Raw genomic sequence first — 16330 nt, forward strand, 5'->3', positions numbered from 1 at the left:
AAACAAAAGAGAAAAAAAACTACCTGCTATGCTCAGAGAATGTTTGCTTTTATAAGTACCTTTTTTCACTACTTCTGGAAGCCCATCTGGCTTACCGCCTGTGTTCTCCTGATCAAACAGATTTTGACAGATATCATCCTTCCTGGTTTTTTTGGATAAAGTGTCTGGCACAGGGGATCTTGGTTCTCCATTATCTTTCCTGTTGTCTTCATATCTCTGCCTTTTACTTGAAAGCTTAGTAGTATCTTCATCTGACCTCATGTCTTTGACAGACTGATTGCTCACTGGTAATAAGTTATCCAAATTCAGCAAAGGAGTGCTGACAGCATCACTTGTTGGCTGTTTCAGCTGAGCACTCAACAAATTGACTTGTGTTTTTAGCATCTCATTTGCTTCCTCTAGTTTATAATATTTAACAATTAGAGAGCAATATTTCTCCAAATTCTCATTTGCTTCTCTGGTTTTCACTTCCGTAGATTCCTGTAATTCTTCCAGTTTTAACTTAATTTCTTCTGTAACGGCATTCTCATCAGCACCTTTCAAAGCAAAATATCATTATTCATATAACTGACATAAAAAAAATGCATATACAGGAATTTATAATTAATTAAAAGATGTGTGACCATTGCATTATACATAATCTGTAACTGTGCAACTATAAAAAAATAAGCAACAGCATATAACAAAATCAGTAATATGTTAGACATAATAATGTATTTACTAAATAGAGAACAAACATGCAAAATTTTAAAAGAATCCTTGACCAGTGCATGGGCAAACATTTTCCCTGTCATTTTGTAACTTCTGAACACTCGAGTTCTGAACACCCCTGCACAACACAGTGTATGTCATGAGATAAGCCAAAATATAAAGAACAAAACATGAGGATCAGAGGGGAAAGCTGGCTGGAAAATGATAAAAGAACTTATACACAAACTTTAGGTATTAAGAAAAAATGTTCCCCTTCTTTCTTAAGTCACTTTTAACCACAAAAATGTAATATTTAAAATATATATTCATAATCCAGAGTTGCCTCTGATACTTTAAGAGAAAGAAGATGAACTAGTTTTTCAAAATGTTTGATGCATTTGCAGTTGTATTTTTTTTTTTTACTAGTTAAGAATCATGCTCTGTATTAGAGCTGCATATGCAATGGACATTTTAGGGAAAAAAAGTTTTACAAACTAATGCACCGCAAAGAAAGCATTAAGATTGAATCTAAATTCAGTTACCTTCTTTCTTATACTTTGACATACTTAGATTTTTCTTCTTTAATAGATTGTCACGTTCAACTAGTTGTTTCTGCAACATTTCCTTTTCCTGTTCCATCTGCTTACAGGATTTCATCCACAGCTGCACTTTACTGTGGGCAAATTCATTTTCCTTCTTCAGTTGAACTATAATGTTAATATTATCAGCCTACAAAATGAGAAATGTAGTTATTACACCAGAAACATAATTCTTCCATTTAAACATTACAATGTCAAATGGAAGCTCAACTGTTATGCAATATTAGCTGTGGAGCATGGTTGTAATGTATACTTGTTTGCTTGTTTCCGTACAACCTCATTACAGCAGCTCCTTTACTGCAGGAAACATGAAAATCCTCTTACTAGATGGGTACATACAGGTGATTAACTCAGCAGAAAAACAAGAATTCAAATTCCAATACGGGAGACTTATTCTCTTCAGATATACCAACAAATTATGAATGTTATTACTGATGTCAAAACTAGCATCCTACCTATGAGAAGGCTGCATGAACTCTGAGGCAGTAGTCCTTTTTCTACCTGTTATCACTTCTTTGACGTGGCATAAGAAAGCGCTGCTTTCCAGGTAACAGATTTCAAACCAATACTCTAAATTTTAAAGTGCTCTCTCCTAGTCTGAGTCTCCTTTATTCTTCTTTTTGTCCCTAATGCATCTTATTACCACAGAGGCAACGTAACCCAAGCCTGCTTTGCACTCTAATTTCCAGCTCAAAAATACTATTCTGAGCAGCAGATGATCACTCCTTTCCACCCATTTCCACTCTCCTGGGCTGCTCCCTGCTCATCTGGTCTGGTACCAACCTGTGTGCAAATACCACGCAGTGAGCACAGCTGGAAGCCTTGTAGGCTACATTTGCACTACCACGGGTACTTTTTCTGTCACTGGCACATATCCTATAGTAATATATCATTGGACTGCTGGCATTAAACAAATTAACACCACAGTGGAGGACCCTATGGAATAAAGAACTGTTGAGCAAGATGAATGTATTGCAATTCAGTGTTTACTTGCAAGTAAATTGAATTGACTGTTTCTTCAAGGATGCATTTAGAGATACTCATTCCCGAAGCGGGGGTACAGAGATGGAGCCAGCAATCAATTGCAGACAGAAACAGCACACACACACAGGAAAAAAAAAAAAGTAGATGAGAAAAATGCAGGGGAAATTAATACAGAAATTCAGTTATATGGACAGTTAAACTTCACCTGTGCTACTAGAAAGCAAACCAAGCATATCTAGAACTGTTCTCAGCTATAGTTGTTCACAGTATGTGGAGCTCATATTCTATCACCACTGAGACCAGTTCTGTCGTTTAGAGAATTACACTAGTTAATAACTGTAATGAGAATTCTATATAAAATGGAATTGATAAACTCTCAAGAATCAAGAGCAATGTATCAAGACTAATGCTTAAGACAGAACATGGTATCTTTTATCATCAAAGTAATTCACGAACAGAAAATAGAGGCACTGCAAAGTCTCTTTGAGTGTATTCTAACCATGTTATAACCCAGTTGCAATGTTCAGTGTAGACAATAGACTGCTGTGTTTAGTATCACATAAACCAATTTTAGGCGATCTCAGCGTGGCGTACATAACAGAATTTTTCTAATGTAGATCAATAATAACAATGTTTCCTCTGCTCTATATTCTCATTAGTGAAACAAAGGCTGTATCAAAGTCAAGCCAAAGCTCTGGAGCACCAGTTCCCAATCCTACATTTATTTTTCCCAATCCTACATTCATTTTACTACACAGTGCCTTGGGTCTCACATAGTTGACAATGCTAGCATATTTTTTTTCTTACCTTAGTTTTTAGGAGTTCTCCTAGGCTTTGATTAGCTTCTTTAAGGGAATTACTTAGTTCTTCTTTATTTGACTTCAAATGCTCAATTTCCAATTTTTGTGAGCTGATAAAGTGCTCCAGCAAATTCATCTTATCTTGACAGGCCTCAATTTCTACTTCATTCTAAAGAAAGAAAATGTGCCTAATTACTAGGATACTAAAAAGGACATTGAGTCGTATTTTAAAGATGTACTTAAGAGCATATCACAGCCCACAGGAATGCCACAGCAAATTTGCTTGGTATGTTTTGAGGAGTTTAAAACTGAAAGAGCAATTTGTCTCAAGTATACATTTTGAACACCAGAATCTTGCCTCTAAGAACTCTGCCATTAGAAAGCCCTTATATTTTACTATAACTTGCTCTTAAATTTACTTTATATTCACAAGAATGAAAATTATTAAGAAATAATTATAGTAAATTATTTGCCTGTGTCCTACCAGCCTCAAGTACATATTCATAGACAGATATTTCTGCAGAAAAGATAATGGGTCTTTGTATACAGCATGGATCACATGCATTTCCAACAAATTTGCCGTTATATCCTAAAGTGGTTAATCTTTCTTCCCCATTCCTACCAAAACAACCATTTCCTGGACTAAAACATACTGCTGCTTTCCCTTTTTTCAAATGCATAGCCCCAGATAAATTATATGTACACTTAACACTTACTGAGTTCTGGGGTAAATTCAGCTTTCACTGCTTGCTATATGGCAGAAAGTTAATTTAACACTTACTGAGTTCCAAGGTAAGTATATATAGTTTGGAAATATTGTTAGCAAAGACAATTTCTTTTGCAATAGAATCAGCAACATTTTGTAAAATACATAGAATTTAATTAAAAACTCATAGCACCATCCTTCCCATTTTCTGTTTTACCTTTTGTTTTGCTTCTGTCAGAGCATCCTGATGCTCTTTCTCTGCTTGAAGTAGTCTCTCTTTGTATTCTGCTATTTCTTTTTTAATTTCGCTTTCTTTTTCCTGTAGTTCTTTTTGGACCATCTCCAAACTCTTAGTCAGTTCATTTTTTTCTGACACAGTTAGGTGCAACTGAATCTGTAAAAAGTAACAGCACTTTCTTTAGTATTTAGAATTTTCTCAATGAAGAAACAGTCGACCCATTAAACTATTTGACTTTACATCTGAAAAGGCTTTGAGTTTCCAAAACCAACTTGATAAGAAAAAAGTATTTAACAGTGGCTAAACACACTGTAATCAAAGAATGGAACATCTGAATACAAAAGGCAGGGTAGGAGGCCAAGGAGGGTCTTCTAAAAAGAAACATTGTGATCTGAGGGGTACACCGAGTGCAAGTTTGCCAACACTGTTAAATCAAGCAGCACTGCCAAAATCAAAGCTTAACCTCTCCAAACATTGTTCCATCTGAGAGTGACCTGAGAGGCTAAGGGCCACTTCCGACACCTTCTTTAAGATGAAAACTTTCTAAGCATTTTCATTTTGGTCCACTTTTATAACTGTACTTTTTGGACAGCTGGCCTGTATTTCCATACAGGATTTCTGACAGTTGCAGAAATCTCTTTTATTTTTCCACTCAAAATCCTCAACGCCACAACAGAAACAAGCCCCTGGGTGTAAAATTTTGCAAATAATGTTAGTAGGTCAGAAGACAGCTGAAGCTGGTTTAAAGACATAATATTGTTCACAAATAAGACCTACAGCCGTCTAGATGGTAAAACAGCCTCTAAGAAAAATATGAACAAATTAAATACTCTAAAACTGTTTCTTCCTTGACTTTGTCCTGAAAGTACTTTAACACTACTGAAACACTGAAAGTAGTTTAGTTTTAAAACAAACCTGAGAAATGTTACCTTTTTTTTATCTAACATCCTCAGTGTGATGATTGAATGCCTGTAGTAGAGACAATTTCTTGGCACTGAAAGATTTCTAGATACTCACCTGTGACCTTTATGCCAAGAAAACACAGTTTCAATAGAAGGAAGAGGGAAAAACTATTCTATCTCAGAAGAGAGCATTACATTTTTGGAAATTTGGAAGCAAGAACCTCTGATACTGTACATGAGCACAGCTCCTTGACCAGCCTCCACACATTTATTGTACTTGAGCATCTGGCCTTGAACACAGAAATATTACACAGAGAGTAACTAACTTTGTTCTTTTCTGAATGTTCTTGAATAAGTTGTATTTCTTCAGCAAGCTTGTTTCTTTCTGTGGTAAATTCTTCTTGTAATTTGGAAATCTTCTGTTCAGTATCACTTAGCTTGACTTGCAGCTCAGTATGACTTTCAGTCAGTTCATTTACCTGAAATTAAATTTTCCAGAATTATTTTGAACACATGTGTCATGACCCCCAAAGAATTTTCTCACATGCAACAACCAATTTATAAGATGGGTTATTTTATTCCCATAGCTGGTCCAGCTCCAAGCAAGAGTCACGACAGGCTGACGCTGTTTTCACATGGCAAGTGTCCAATTGTTATTTCACTTTCTTTTGAGATCCCAAAGTACTTATTCTTGATATAAAAACTCACTCACCCAGTACTAATTTTTCTTTCCTCTTTTTCTTCTAGAGGAAAGGGGAAACTATCCTGCATTATTTGATTACTTAAACTTCTACACCTACTTTCAAGCAACCTTCCCATTCATCCCACACAAAACAATGTCATGTTATCCAGCTCTGTAACTTCAATGCAAACTCATGATTGCATTGAAAACATAATTTTAAAAATAGGATGCTTACTGTAAAAGTCTGAGGTTAAAGTTATTTTAAGATATAATTTATTAAGGAAGTGGTAAGCCCAGAGGACACTTTATCCTCACTCCTAAAAAGGCAACTCTACCCTCATGGAAATGGTGTTACCTTTTTACATAAAGTGCTCTTTTCACAAAGTGTAGATTCCAGTTCCTTCTCAAGATCCTTATAAGACACTTTTAGAACATTCAGGATATCCGGAAAGGTTTCATTATCAGAAAAATATTCCTCCTTCAGCCTCAACTCAGCAATCAAATTCCACAGCTTTTTTTTTTCCTGGTGCCAACATTCATGCTCATGTTGCATGTGTGTCAGTTGTAAAGACAGCTCCTCTGTTTCTTTCACCTGCTTTTGAAGGGTACCATTTTCCTGCACCTTTTCATTGAGTTTTTGTTTATAATCCATCAATTCTTGAACAAGTATTTCCCTCGTTTGATCCAATTTGATATTTTCATTTTTTATTTCCTGACATTCCTGTAATAGTATCGTTTTTTCTTGCTCAAGACAAGCCACCTGATTAATCAAGACTAGCTCTTTTGCTTTAGCATCTGCTTCCTCTTTGCAAGAAAACTCTAACTTCTCACTTATACTTTTGAGCTCAGACTTCAGCAATACCACAGTATTTTCAAACTCATCCTTGATTTGCAACTTTTCTTCCTCCTTTTCTTCTAACAGTTTTGCTGTAGTCAAATTCGAAGCCTCTAGTTCAAAGATTCTTTCTTGCTTTTCTTTTAAATCTTTAGCCAAACACTGTTTTTGTGAGGTGAGGACATCAATTTGTAAGTTAAAACATTTCAGCTTTTCAGTCATCTCTTCCATCTCCATTGTTAATGTTTCTGCCTCTGCTTTAGCAGTCTCTGACTGAATAATTGCATCTTCCAGGTTTTTCTCTGACATGTCCAATTCTCTTTCAAGCCTCTCTATTTTATCCAGAAGAGAGTCAGCTTTCCGTTCACTCTCTTTCAGCTTTTCAGCAACGTGGTGTTTTTTCTTCTCATCAGATTCAATTTTTACTTTCAGCTTCTCAATTCCATATCGCATTTGGTCTACTTCTTTCTGTGCTGAGCTGAGTCTACCAGCAAGTTCACCTTTTTCCATTAACAAGCCTTCCAAAGATCTGGAAAGTTTTGAATTTTCCATTTCTGACAAACTTAATTTATTCTGCATCATTTCCAACTGTCTTACAATCAGCTCTTTCTCTGTCTTCAAATCTGCTCCTTCATTTTGGAGTTTTCCTTTTTCTAAGGTGAAAGACACGGCTTCATTTTCCAAACTTTGCAGCTCCTGCAGAAGATCATCTTTTTCATTTGAGAATTGATTTACATCAGATTTTGCAGTCTCACTCAGGTTTGTTTGTGTCCTCACTTCACCCTCTAACCTTCTAATAAATTCAGTAGAATCCACCTTAGTTGACTCTAGCTCTTTTAATTTCTCTTGTAGCTTCTGATACTTCTGATCCAGTTCTTTTTTATTTTCAGATAAAATACTCAGTTCTTGGCCAATATGGTTTCTCTCAGCTATGACTGAAACAAGGTGCTCTTGAAAGCTAGAAATAGTTTTCAGGTTAACTTCCCTCTCCCTTTCTAACTGCTGACATTTTACCTGAAGCATTTCAATATCACGTTCTGTGAACAAGGCATGGTTCTCCATATTAAATTGCTCAGATTTTGGACTCCTCTGTTCATTTTCACCTGCAAGAAATTGTTCATGAAAATCTCTATTGGTCATTTCTACATCATCCAATGTGTCTGCTGCATTAGACAATCTAACTTTATATATCTCCAGCTCAGGCTTTATGTTCTCAGGTTCTTTTTCTAATGAGACTGCTCTAAGAGATAACTGCTGCTTATTGACAGAGACCGATTCCAGTTTTTCCTTTTTGTCACAGTTTTCTTCCTTAACAACTACACTAGCTCCCTCTAGTTCTGCAAAAGCTGAGCTCTTCGGAGTTAGTTGTACATCCTGAAAGTTCAGGTCTGAGTTTAATTGCTCAAATTTCATTAGTAAATCAACATATTTATGGCTTTCTTCTGTCTCATAAATCAGCTTCAAATTTTCAGCAGTCTGTTGTTTTGCCTCCTTCTGAAGAGTTAAGGTGGTTATTTGATTTTCATAGAAATTCCCTGCACTCAAAAACATACTACTGTTGGAAAATGACAATGCACTGGCATGGTCTGAAGGGATGGTTATTTTTCCTGACATATGTCTACACTCGTGTTCTCCAGAAATCTTCTCAGTATAATCTTCCATTAATCTTGCTTCAGTGGTCTCAGTTACATTTTCACACACAGAGATATCTCCTACAGGCATTTTCTCAACGGGGATTAGTTTAGGTTTATTGCTTTTCAGTGCTGCGTTTGCAATAGGCACTCCCAATTGATAAGGACTATTGTTTTCTTGTTCGGTGTTCTGCAAGGGTTAAGAATCAATCCATTAAAAAAAGGAAAAGAAAAATAATATATATAAGAAAAAAACAAGGTGAGTTTTAAAAGTTTTCTTAAACTAGTAAAGTGCCTCCTCTTATGTGAAATAAATAGATAGCAACCTTCTCTACTTCAGAATCTGCTTTCTTATGGAAAGGATTTACCCTTATTTATACACACATGCATCTTTGTCCAAAAGGTTTTAAAGATACTGAGGGAGAAATTTCAGCCAAATTTACTGAAAGACTAAGCGCAAAGGTATCACATGCCTCCATATTTTGGGAAAATAGGTGTCTACGTGACAAAGTGAAAAATTATTAGTATCACTAATGGGGGAAAGGTTTACTGCTCACCTTCTATAAGACACCAGAGAATCTTCAAGGGACACAAGCCCAAATCCTCAAACAACCCCTTTTCCAAATTACCACTGCCTGTCAGAGCTGGCTTACATTTGGCACCACCTCACGCTCTCATTTGAAACAATAAAAATTGAAAAAATAAAAATGAAACAAAAAAAAATTCTAAACTTGAGGACTCCAAAAAAGAACTAGGTCTGAAGGCAGCACCTGAGTGATCTGTATTGAGTACTTCATCTTAAAAAAGCTCCAGCTATGTATGGTAAGGAACAGTATTTCTTTCTTCAGGTGTCTACGTATCAGTGTGGATGCTCCATGTGAATTGCAAGCAACACATACAAGTGAAAGATTTTCTTCTCTGCAAGGAACAGTTGCTCATTATTGCACAGCTGGCCAAAATGTAGAGCTTCAAGATGCTCTGACTGTGAGAGCAGTGTTAAACTTTAACCTCCGAGTCTATGTTGACTGGGCACTGAAGGCCACTTGCACAGGACTTAATGGTCAAAACTGGAATTCTCACAAGCAGAAAATGCACCTGTTAGATTTATTTTTAAGGGGAATTAATCTAATACACTGTATGAAAGATTTAAACTGCTTTTCCTCCATTCTGAGTGAAGTTTTGATTCTGTGACTCCTTACAAGCAGCAAAATCTAGTTCAATTCTTAGACGCCATCTACAGCGCTGAAGAAAAAGACAGCCAACTCCCAAATTTCTTGTTCCCTTAGCTATTTTGAAGGAATTCAGGCTGAAATGAAAAGTAACTGTTCTGCTACTAGCTCGTTCTGTTCTGCTGTTCATGGTACTGAAAGGAATTAGAGGTGTGGAAGCAGTCCTAGTTTGCTTGTCCTGTGGAGGGACATGGAAAGCATGTGCATCTTTAACTGACCTGTGTTAAATCAGAGATCTAAGCTTGTAAGCACAGTACAGATACATACAGTGCATGCACACCCACTAACACAGCAGCATCCACACTGACACAGACCTCAAGAAAAACCAAGAAAGTAGCGCAAAGTATTACACAACTCTAATAGACTAAACTTGTTGGTTTTGTCATCATTTGTTATTTCGCATGATCCCTGTGAAGCATAAACCAGAACTCAAGGTACGGATTATTTTTCTACCTTCTCTAAAGAGCAGTACTGTTTCTGTGGGACACAATTTTAAACACATTTAATTTCAAAATTTAAATTTGGCTTACCATAAATCAAAGGGTTTACATAAAACTGATTTGCATGACAGCAATTACTTACATTTTCAATATCCGTGCACAGCAGTGAATGAGAACTTAAATCAAGGACTTGTAGTTGGAGTCTTGCTGCTTCCAGCTCCAAAGACAGATTCGCAGTTTGTTTTCTTTCTGCTTCCAGTTTGCACTCCATCTCCATAGTCACGTTATTCAGTTTCTGCTGCCATTCTTCCTTGTCAGACAGATTTTGCTGTTTGAGATGATCTATTTCTTCTCTTTCAGAAAGTATAACTTTTTTCAGCTCTTGTATTTCCTCATTTTTCATATTCTCTTGAATGTGAAATTGGTCTTCCAGCACCTTGATGGCCTTCTCATATGTCTGACACAGCACCTTAAGTTCTTCAATTCTACTCTCAAGGTTAGATTTTCTAGGAGTAATACTCCTGGCCTCCCTAACAGAGTCCAATTTGTGATTATGACAATTTTCAGCCAAAACTTTTGTCACACTTTCTGGAATTATTTCTGCAGAACTGTCCAGCTGATTCATTTCCTCTGTCCATTTGCACATACCACTGTTACAAGAATCAACCACCTCACTTACTTCTGTAAAACAGGGACTTTCAAGAAGATCTGAGGAAGAAACAGTTGACTTACTTTCACCTAATTTAGCCAGTGTGTCATTTTGACTAGGAGATAGTGGCACTCTCACAGAATCTATATGAGCATTGCTCAGACTTGTCAACAATGCAGAATTTTCTGCCTTCAGTATTTCAATACAAGACTGTAGCTCAGATATCTTTGAGCTCATACTGCAATGTATTTCATATAATTTTATATGTTCATTCTGGAAAGACAAAAGTTTCTCTCTTACTTCAACAAAGTGTATTTTAACTTCTTTGCTGGACAATTTTATCTCTTCGGAGTCAGAACTGGGTCCAGTACTGCATTCTTTAAGTCTGAAAGACATTTCCTTATTATCAAAATACATTCCCTTATTATCAAAATACATTCTCAGATAGCTGTTATCTCTTTGATCCATAAGTTCATCAGGAAAAATAGCTTTCTCTGCTTTTAAATTTTTATCTGCGATCATTATGTTCTTTTTCTCCTCTGCCACTTTATCAATACCTGTGACGCCATTGGTTTTTGAGTCTTTAAATCCAGAGGCTAATACAATGTTCTCACTCTGCAACCTCTCACACATTTTCTTGAGCTCGCTCAGATTGTTCATCATTACCTGCAAAGAGGATGCCAGCAAGACCGATGAATAACTTTCATCCATTCCTCTTTTGCCACAATTCTGGGAAACACTATCATAATTATACTCCAATGAGTGGCCATCTTCATCTAACACTGTAAGTGGAGAATCTGAAGTTTTCAATTCTTTAACAGACAGTAGTTCTTGCTGCAGTCTCTCTTTCTCTCTCACGCTTTTCTCAAGTTCTACTTCCACGCCTTTTAAAGCAGTCTCCAGTTGCATCACTTCTAACCTGTAATTCTCCAGGGAGAGTTCTCTGTCCTCAAAATCCATTTGAAGAAGCTCAAGTTTAACTTGGTATTTATTCAGCTCAGCATCCTTTTCTTCCATGGAATTCCTCAACTGTTCTGAATGAAGTCTCCATTGACAACTAACGTCACACATTAGAGGTTCACTTTTTGCTTCTAGTTCCTTCCTCAATTGCTCCTTGTCTTGAAATATGATACCACATTTCTCTTGCATTGTATTTTGTGTTTCCCTGACATTTAACATTTCCTGTCTTAAACAGTCAAGCTCCATAGAAGGCACATGTTGGATATTGGAGAACTCTGCCTGCAGTTGCTGAAGTTCTTGAACCAAATCCTTTTTTATTTCTTCTGAGGCTATTAGTTTATGTAAGATATCTTTATTCTCACTAAATACCTGTTTCTCTTGTTCTAATTTTGCTTTATTTTCCTCAAATTCAATTGTCTGCTCTCTCAGAATGCTCATCACGTTTGCATTTTCTTCTTCCACTGATTTATACTTTGCTTGCAAAACTTTAAGCTCTGTTTTGATTTCTTCACTTCTTGATTCAATACGCTGTCTTTCCTCCTTGTGTCTTCTGGACATTTCAGAAATTATTTCTTCTCTTTCCTTTAAACTATCAGAAATATTTTTATTTGCTTCCAGTAAAGTTGTTTGTTCTTGCTCTAAAGCTCTGCTTAAATCCCTAAGGGTTGCATTTTCTCCAGTAAGAGTCTCAATTTTTTTGCTATATGAGGAAATCATTGAAGACATGTCCTTCTTCTCTGAATCCCATGTTCCAGACATGAGCTTCAGCTGTCTTACTGAATCCTCAAGCAATTTATTATTGAGCTTTAAATCCTGAAGCTCAGCTTGTTGGTTTTCTAATTTTTCATTCAGAGTTTGCAGTTGCATGTCCTTTTCCTCAAGAATAGCTAAAGTTTTTTCAACTAATTTCTGACGTGCTGAAATATCCGCTTGCAAGTTACTAATGTGCTGTTTAGTTTCTGTCATGAAGCTTTCATGCATTTGTTCTACATTAAATAATCTTTCTTCTGTTTCACACTTTATTTGCAGTAAGTCTTCATACTGCTGCTGCTGATTTGAATTCAGCTGCTTTTGAGCCACTAAGGAAATCTCAAGAGAAGAGATCTGATCTCGTAAAATGGCCAGATCCTTAGTTTTTCCTGCTTCTAGAAGAGCTCTTGCACATTCAGGATCCTCAGCAATGGAGTTATTTGCTGTAAGTTGCATATTATCTAAAACAGTTTTATCCTGACCACTTTGTAAATTAACTTCTCCATTTTCTGTCATTTCTGAAGTATCTTTTGCTTTCACAAGACAACAGATTTTTTCATATTCAATGAGCAGGTCATGATAACATTGCTCCCTTTGCAGTCCTTCACTTGCTGCTAACTGTAACTTTTTGTCTACTTCACCAATTTGGTTCGTAAGCTGGAATATTTTACAGGACATATTTTCTCTCTCTTTACAGTACTTTTTATCAGAACGTTCTGCTTTATGCTGAAGTTCATCAAAAGCTTTTTTTTGTGCCTCTAATTCTGCACTTTTACATTCCAGCATGTCTTTAAGTTCTCTAATCTCTGTGCTTTTTCTGTCACTTTCACTTTCCATCATTCTGAGTTTCTCACTATGCTCATGATTTTTGATTCGCTGACTTTGAAGGGAACTCTCCAAGTCATTAATACGAGTCAGCATACCTTCCTTTTCAGACTTAAGTTTATTTATAAGATGATCATATTCATTTTTCCATTGAGAAAAAGCAGTAGCCTCTTTTTGCAATTCTTCACATTCTCTCTGCTTGAATCCAAGGAGCCTGTGCAAAGCTTCTGATTCTTCCTCCATTTTACTAATTTTACAGTTTTGTTCTTTAATATGATTAACTTTTTCGCTGAGCAGGTCTTGGGTAGAATCTTGCTGCTTTTCCATGTCAGCTAAAGCTATTTTCAGCTTCTCCAGTGAAAGGGAGCTCTCTTGCTTTTTAAATTTCTCTTCCAGTAACTTCAGCTCTGCTTCCTGGAAAGTATTCTTATCTGTAAAAGAAAACACCATCAAATCTTTGCCAGTCAATACCGGCAATTCTACTGATAATTTTCTAGATGAAATCTTACTATTTACTTTTACTATTTTCAATTCTCATTCTAGTGCAAAGCATTACTCTCAAGTTATACCACTGGATAAAGGATTGTTTATATCATCTTAGGCTATCGGACGCTATGTACACATAGACATTATCAACTTTCCACTCTGCAGTCTGACACAAGTCTGCACTCCAACCCGGTCAGTCCTTACTTCTCAGGTGTAACTACCTGTTGTTTCTGTGTCTCACTTTCACCAAATTTTATATAATAGCAGCACTGCCTTTTTTTTTTTTTTTTTTTTTTAACAGAACAGGTCTTATTCCAGTACGTGACCTTCTTGTGGGTCACCCTTATACTGTTTCTGCCAAAGAATGTCTAATTCTACACAGTCATTTTCCAAATTATCATAACTGGGGGGAGGAAGGCATTAGGTTCCACTAGCTAGCTGGTAAAGGCTGCAAATTTTCTACACGATCAAAAACAAACCATCTGTTGAAATGCAATGAAAAGTTTAGTCATTAATTTTAAGGAGAACAAAATCAAATTCAAAAGCTTCATTTTGAAATCTTACATGAAGTTTGACTGATGCACAGAAACAAGCGGGAATCTATCCCATTTTTTTTTAGTCAGATCCAGCAGAACTACAAGGTATATTTCAACTCAATGCCTGAAAAACTGTGTTCTCAATTAGAAACAAACACTGCAAGCAAGGCTCAACTATCAGTGGTTATGTAACATTTTCCTACCTTTTTTTTTTTTTTTTTTAAAATTCTGTGAAACGCATAAAAGAATTACAAAACAGAAGTTTCCTAGTTTAAATAGATTCTATCAAATTCAGTTTGCTGGTAAGTTCAGTACACTTCGACTAATTTCAAACTTATATATCTTCAGGAACTGCATATGTTCGTAGACAAAAATTCATTTCCATTTAGGACAAACTTAATGTTGGTTAAAAACACTAATCATAACCCACAGTAGAAACCTTTTTACTTAATTCACGATGAAACTTATAGGATTGTAGGAATCATACATCATTAAACATGCAACAGAGGTTCTGCAAACATAAATACGTAACTCACTTTTCATCTCTTCTGCAAAATTCTGGCTCTGCTTTAGAGACTGCTTGATTGTATTTAGTTCTTCTTCAAGTTGGTGGATCTCTTGCAATTTTTTTTCAAGTTTACAGTCAAGAAGGTTTTTTGCCTGCTTCACTTCCTAAACCAAAACCAAATAAGACCATATTTCATGTGAATTGCCAAGATACTAAAGAATTCAGTTCATTTATATTAAAAGAAAGATATTGCATTAGGTCCTTTGGGCAGCTATTAAGTCGTTAGGCAGCTATGCCTGGGTTCCTAAGCACTGCTTGGGAACATAAGCTGAACTATTCTTAACTAGTTGACAGCGTCTGAGAGATGCTGCCAGTTGACATAGTTAGCATGCCCCTTGTTTGCATAAAGCAAACAGCTCCACATGATGTGCCCCAAACAGATCAAGACAGGACAGGACATATCCTACAAAATCTGAGCTGATGAAGTTAGGCTACTTTCCCAAAGCAATAAAGGAAACAAATCTCTGCAATGGCATCAAATTTAACAAGAAATTTTTAGATCAGATTCCACCTATCATCTCATGTAGAGACAAGTTCTCTTTCCACTGAACATCAGCATCATGGCAATACTGGTCAAATTTTATTTAGAAGTGCTTACTCTTTCAGAGAGGGTTGTTTTGCCATTAAGAGTATTTTCTTCCAAATAAATTGAGTTTAAAAAACCCAAACAAAACAAAACACAAACAAAACTATGTAACTACATGGCATCTAGGAAGCCAAATAAAAGTTCTTTTAAGGAAACTAATCCTTTTTCTCCAAACTCCTGTGCTGCTGGACAACAGATGGCATGGAACTGGCATGGCCTAATTGGAAACAGGCCGTCAATTATTCATCCATTTACTACTAGCAGATGGGCAGCAATTCACAAAAGCCAAGCTCAAGAAATGGAAAGGTCTGGATGAAAAAAATTAAAAGCTTGCTGGCATGGCAGGCTTGATTTTGCAACAACATAAATAAATCACCCTCAGAACATGATTAAAATTGTCACTGTCACTAACAGTTACCTTCCCTTCTACTCATAGCCTTCCCTACCCACAGTTTAAAAAAAAAAAAAAATCCAGTCGCATATAAGTTTCAGTGAAGAAAGTTTTCAAGTAATCTTAACAATAATTTTTTCAAAGTAGTACAAGTGTCCAAATTTCTTGCATTCAAAGCACCATACTCAGATAAAATACAAGTACATGAACTAAACAAGCCTGTTCATTAGGAAATCTAGGGTGATCTATGGAAAGAAAACCAAACACATTTAAGGAATTGAAATGGTTTAAAGGTCCAATTATTTTTATTTGGTGCAAACTTTCCCAATAAGCAGCACTCAGCAAAACCCAGGAACCCATAATTTAATGGACTAAGTATCTGATAGTAACTAGCCATTTACATTTTCCAAAGCTATAAGCAATAGAATTGATTTGGTTTCAATTCTACTTGTACGTTGTATTACTCAAGTTAGCCATTCTGCAATTGTCCCTTGAAAAAGCAAAAACCAAACCAAAGCAAACTCCAGAACCTACATATAGGTAGTACTATTATTCTGGAGAAACTCTTCATGGGGCAGGCTTATGAGCGGTTTAGGGACTGACTGACCAATTTTTCGAAGAATAGTTATGGGCTTGCTTGCACCACCAAAATGTAAACCATATGCTAAGGTGCTAGAACTGCTAAGCTATTGAGATATCACCATTGCAAAGCTTAGTAGTCCTTAGACTAAGCATATCCTGTATGTCTCACAAGTGTACCTGTTTTGCAACTTTTTTGGAACACCAGTCTTATCACACAATAAGGACTAAACACAGCAGTGGATTAACCAGCAGAAAACAACT

General features: G+C 36.2%; 1 protein-coding gene across 3 annotated transcripts in view; it reads right to left on the reverse strand.

The window, feature by feature from the left end:
* CENPF (centromere protein F) overlaps positions 1-16330 on the reverse strand; it is a 45183-nt gene that overhangs the window by 6879 nt on the left and 21974 nt on the right. For 2 of the 3 annotated variants that reach the window (XM_052806444.1, XM_052806445.1), the window contains 8 exons: positions 14479-14614; positions 9879-13351; positions 5957-8257; positions 5246-5398; positions 3997-4173; positions 3081-3242; positions 1233-1419; positions 60-536 (listed from right to left, as the gene is read on the reverse strand). In XM_052806444.1, coding sequence (XP_052662404.1) covers positions 60-536; positions 1233-1419; positions 3081-3242; positions 3997-4173; positions 5246-5398; positions 5957-8257; positions 9879-13351; positions 14479-14614 — 7066 coding nt within the window. The remainder of the gene's footprint in view (positions 1-59; positions 537-1232; positions 1420-3080; positions 3243-3996; positions 4174-5245; positions 5399-5956; positions 8258-9878; positions 13352-14478; positions 14615-16330) is intronic. The other variant, XM_052806446.1, reaches the window with a different exon arrangement.

The sequence above is a fragment of the Harpia harpyja genome, chromosome 13, assembly GCF_026419915.1.
Source record: "Harpia harpyja isolate bHarHar1 chromosome 13, bHarHar1 primary haplotype, whole genome shotgun sequence".
NCBI lineage: Eukaryota > Metazoa > Chordata > Aves > Accipitriformes > Accipitridae > Harpia > Harpia harpyja.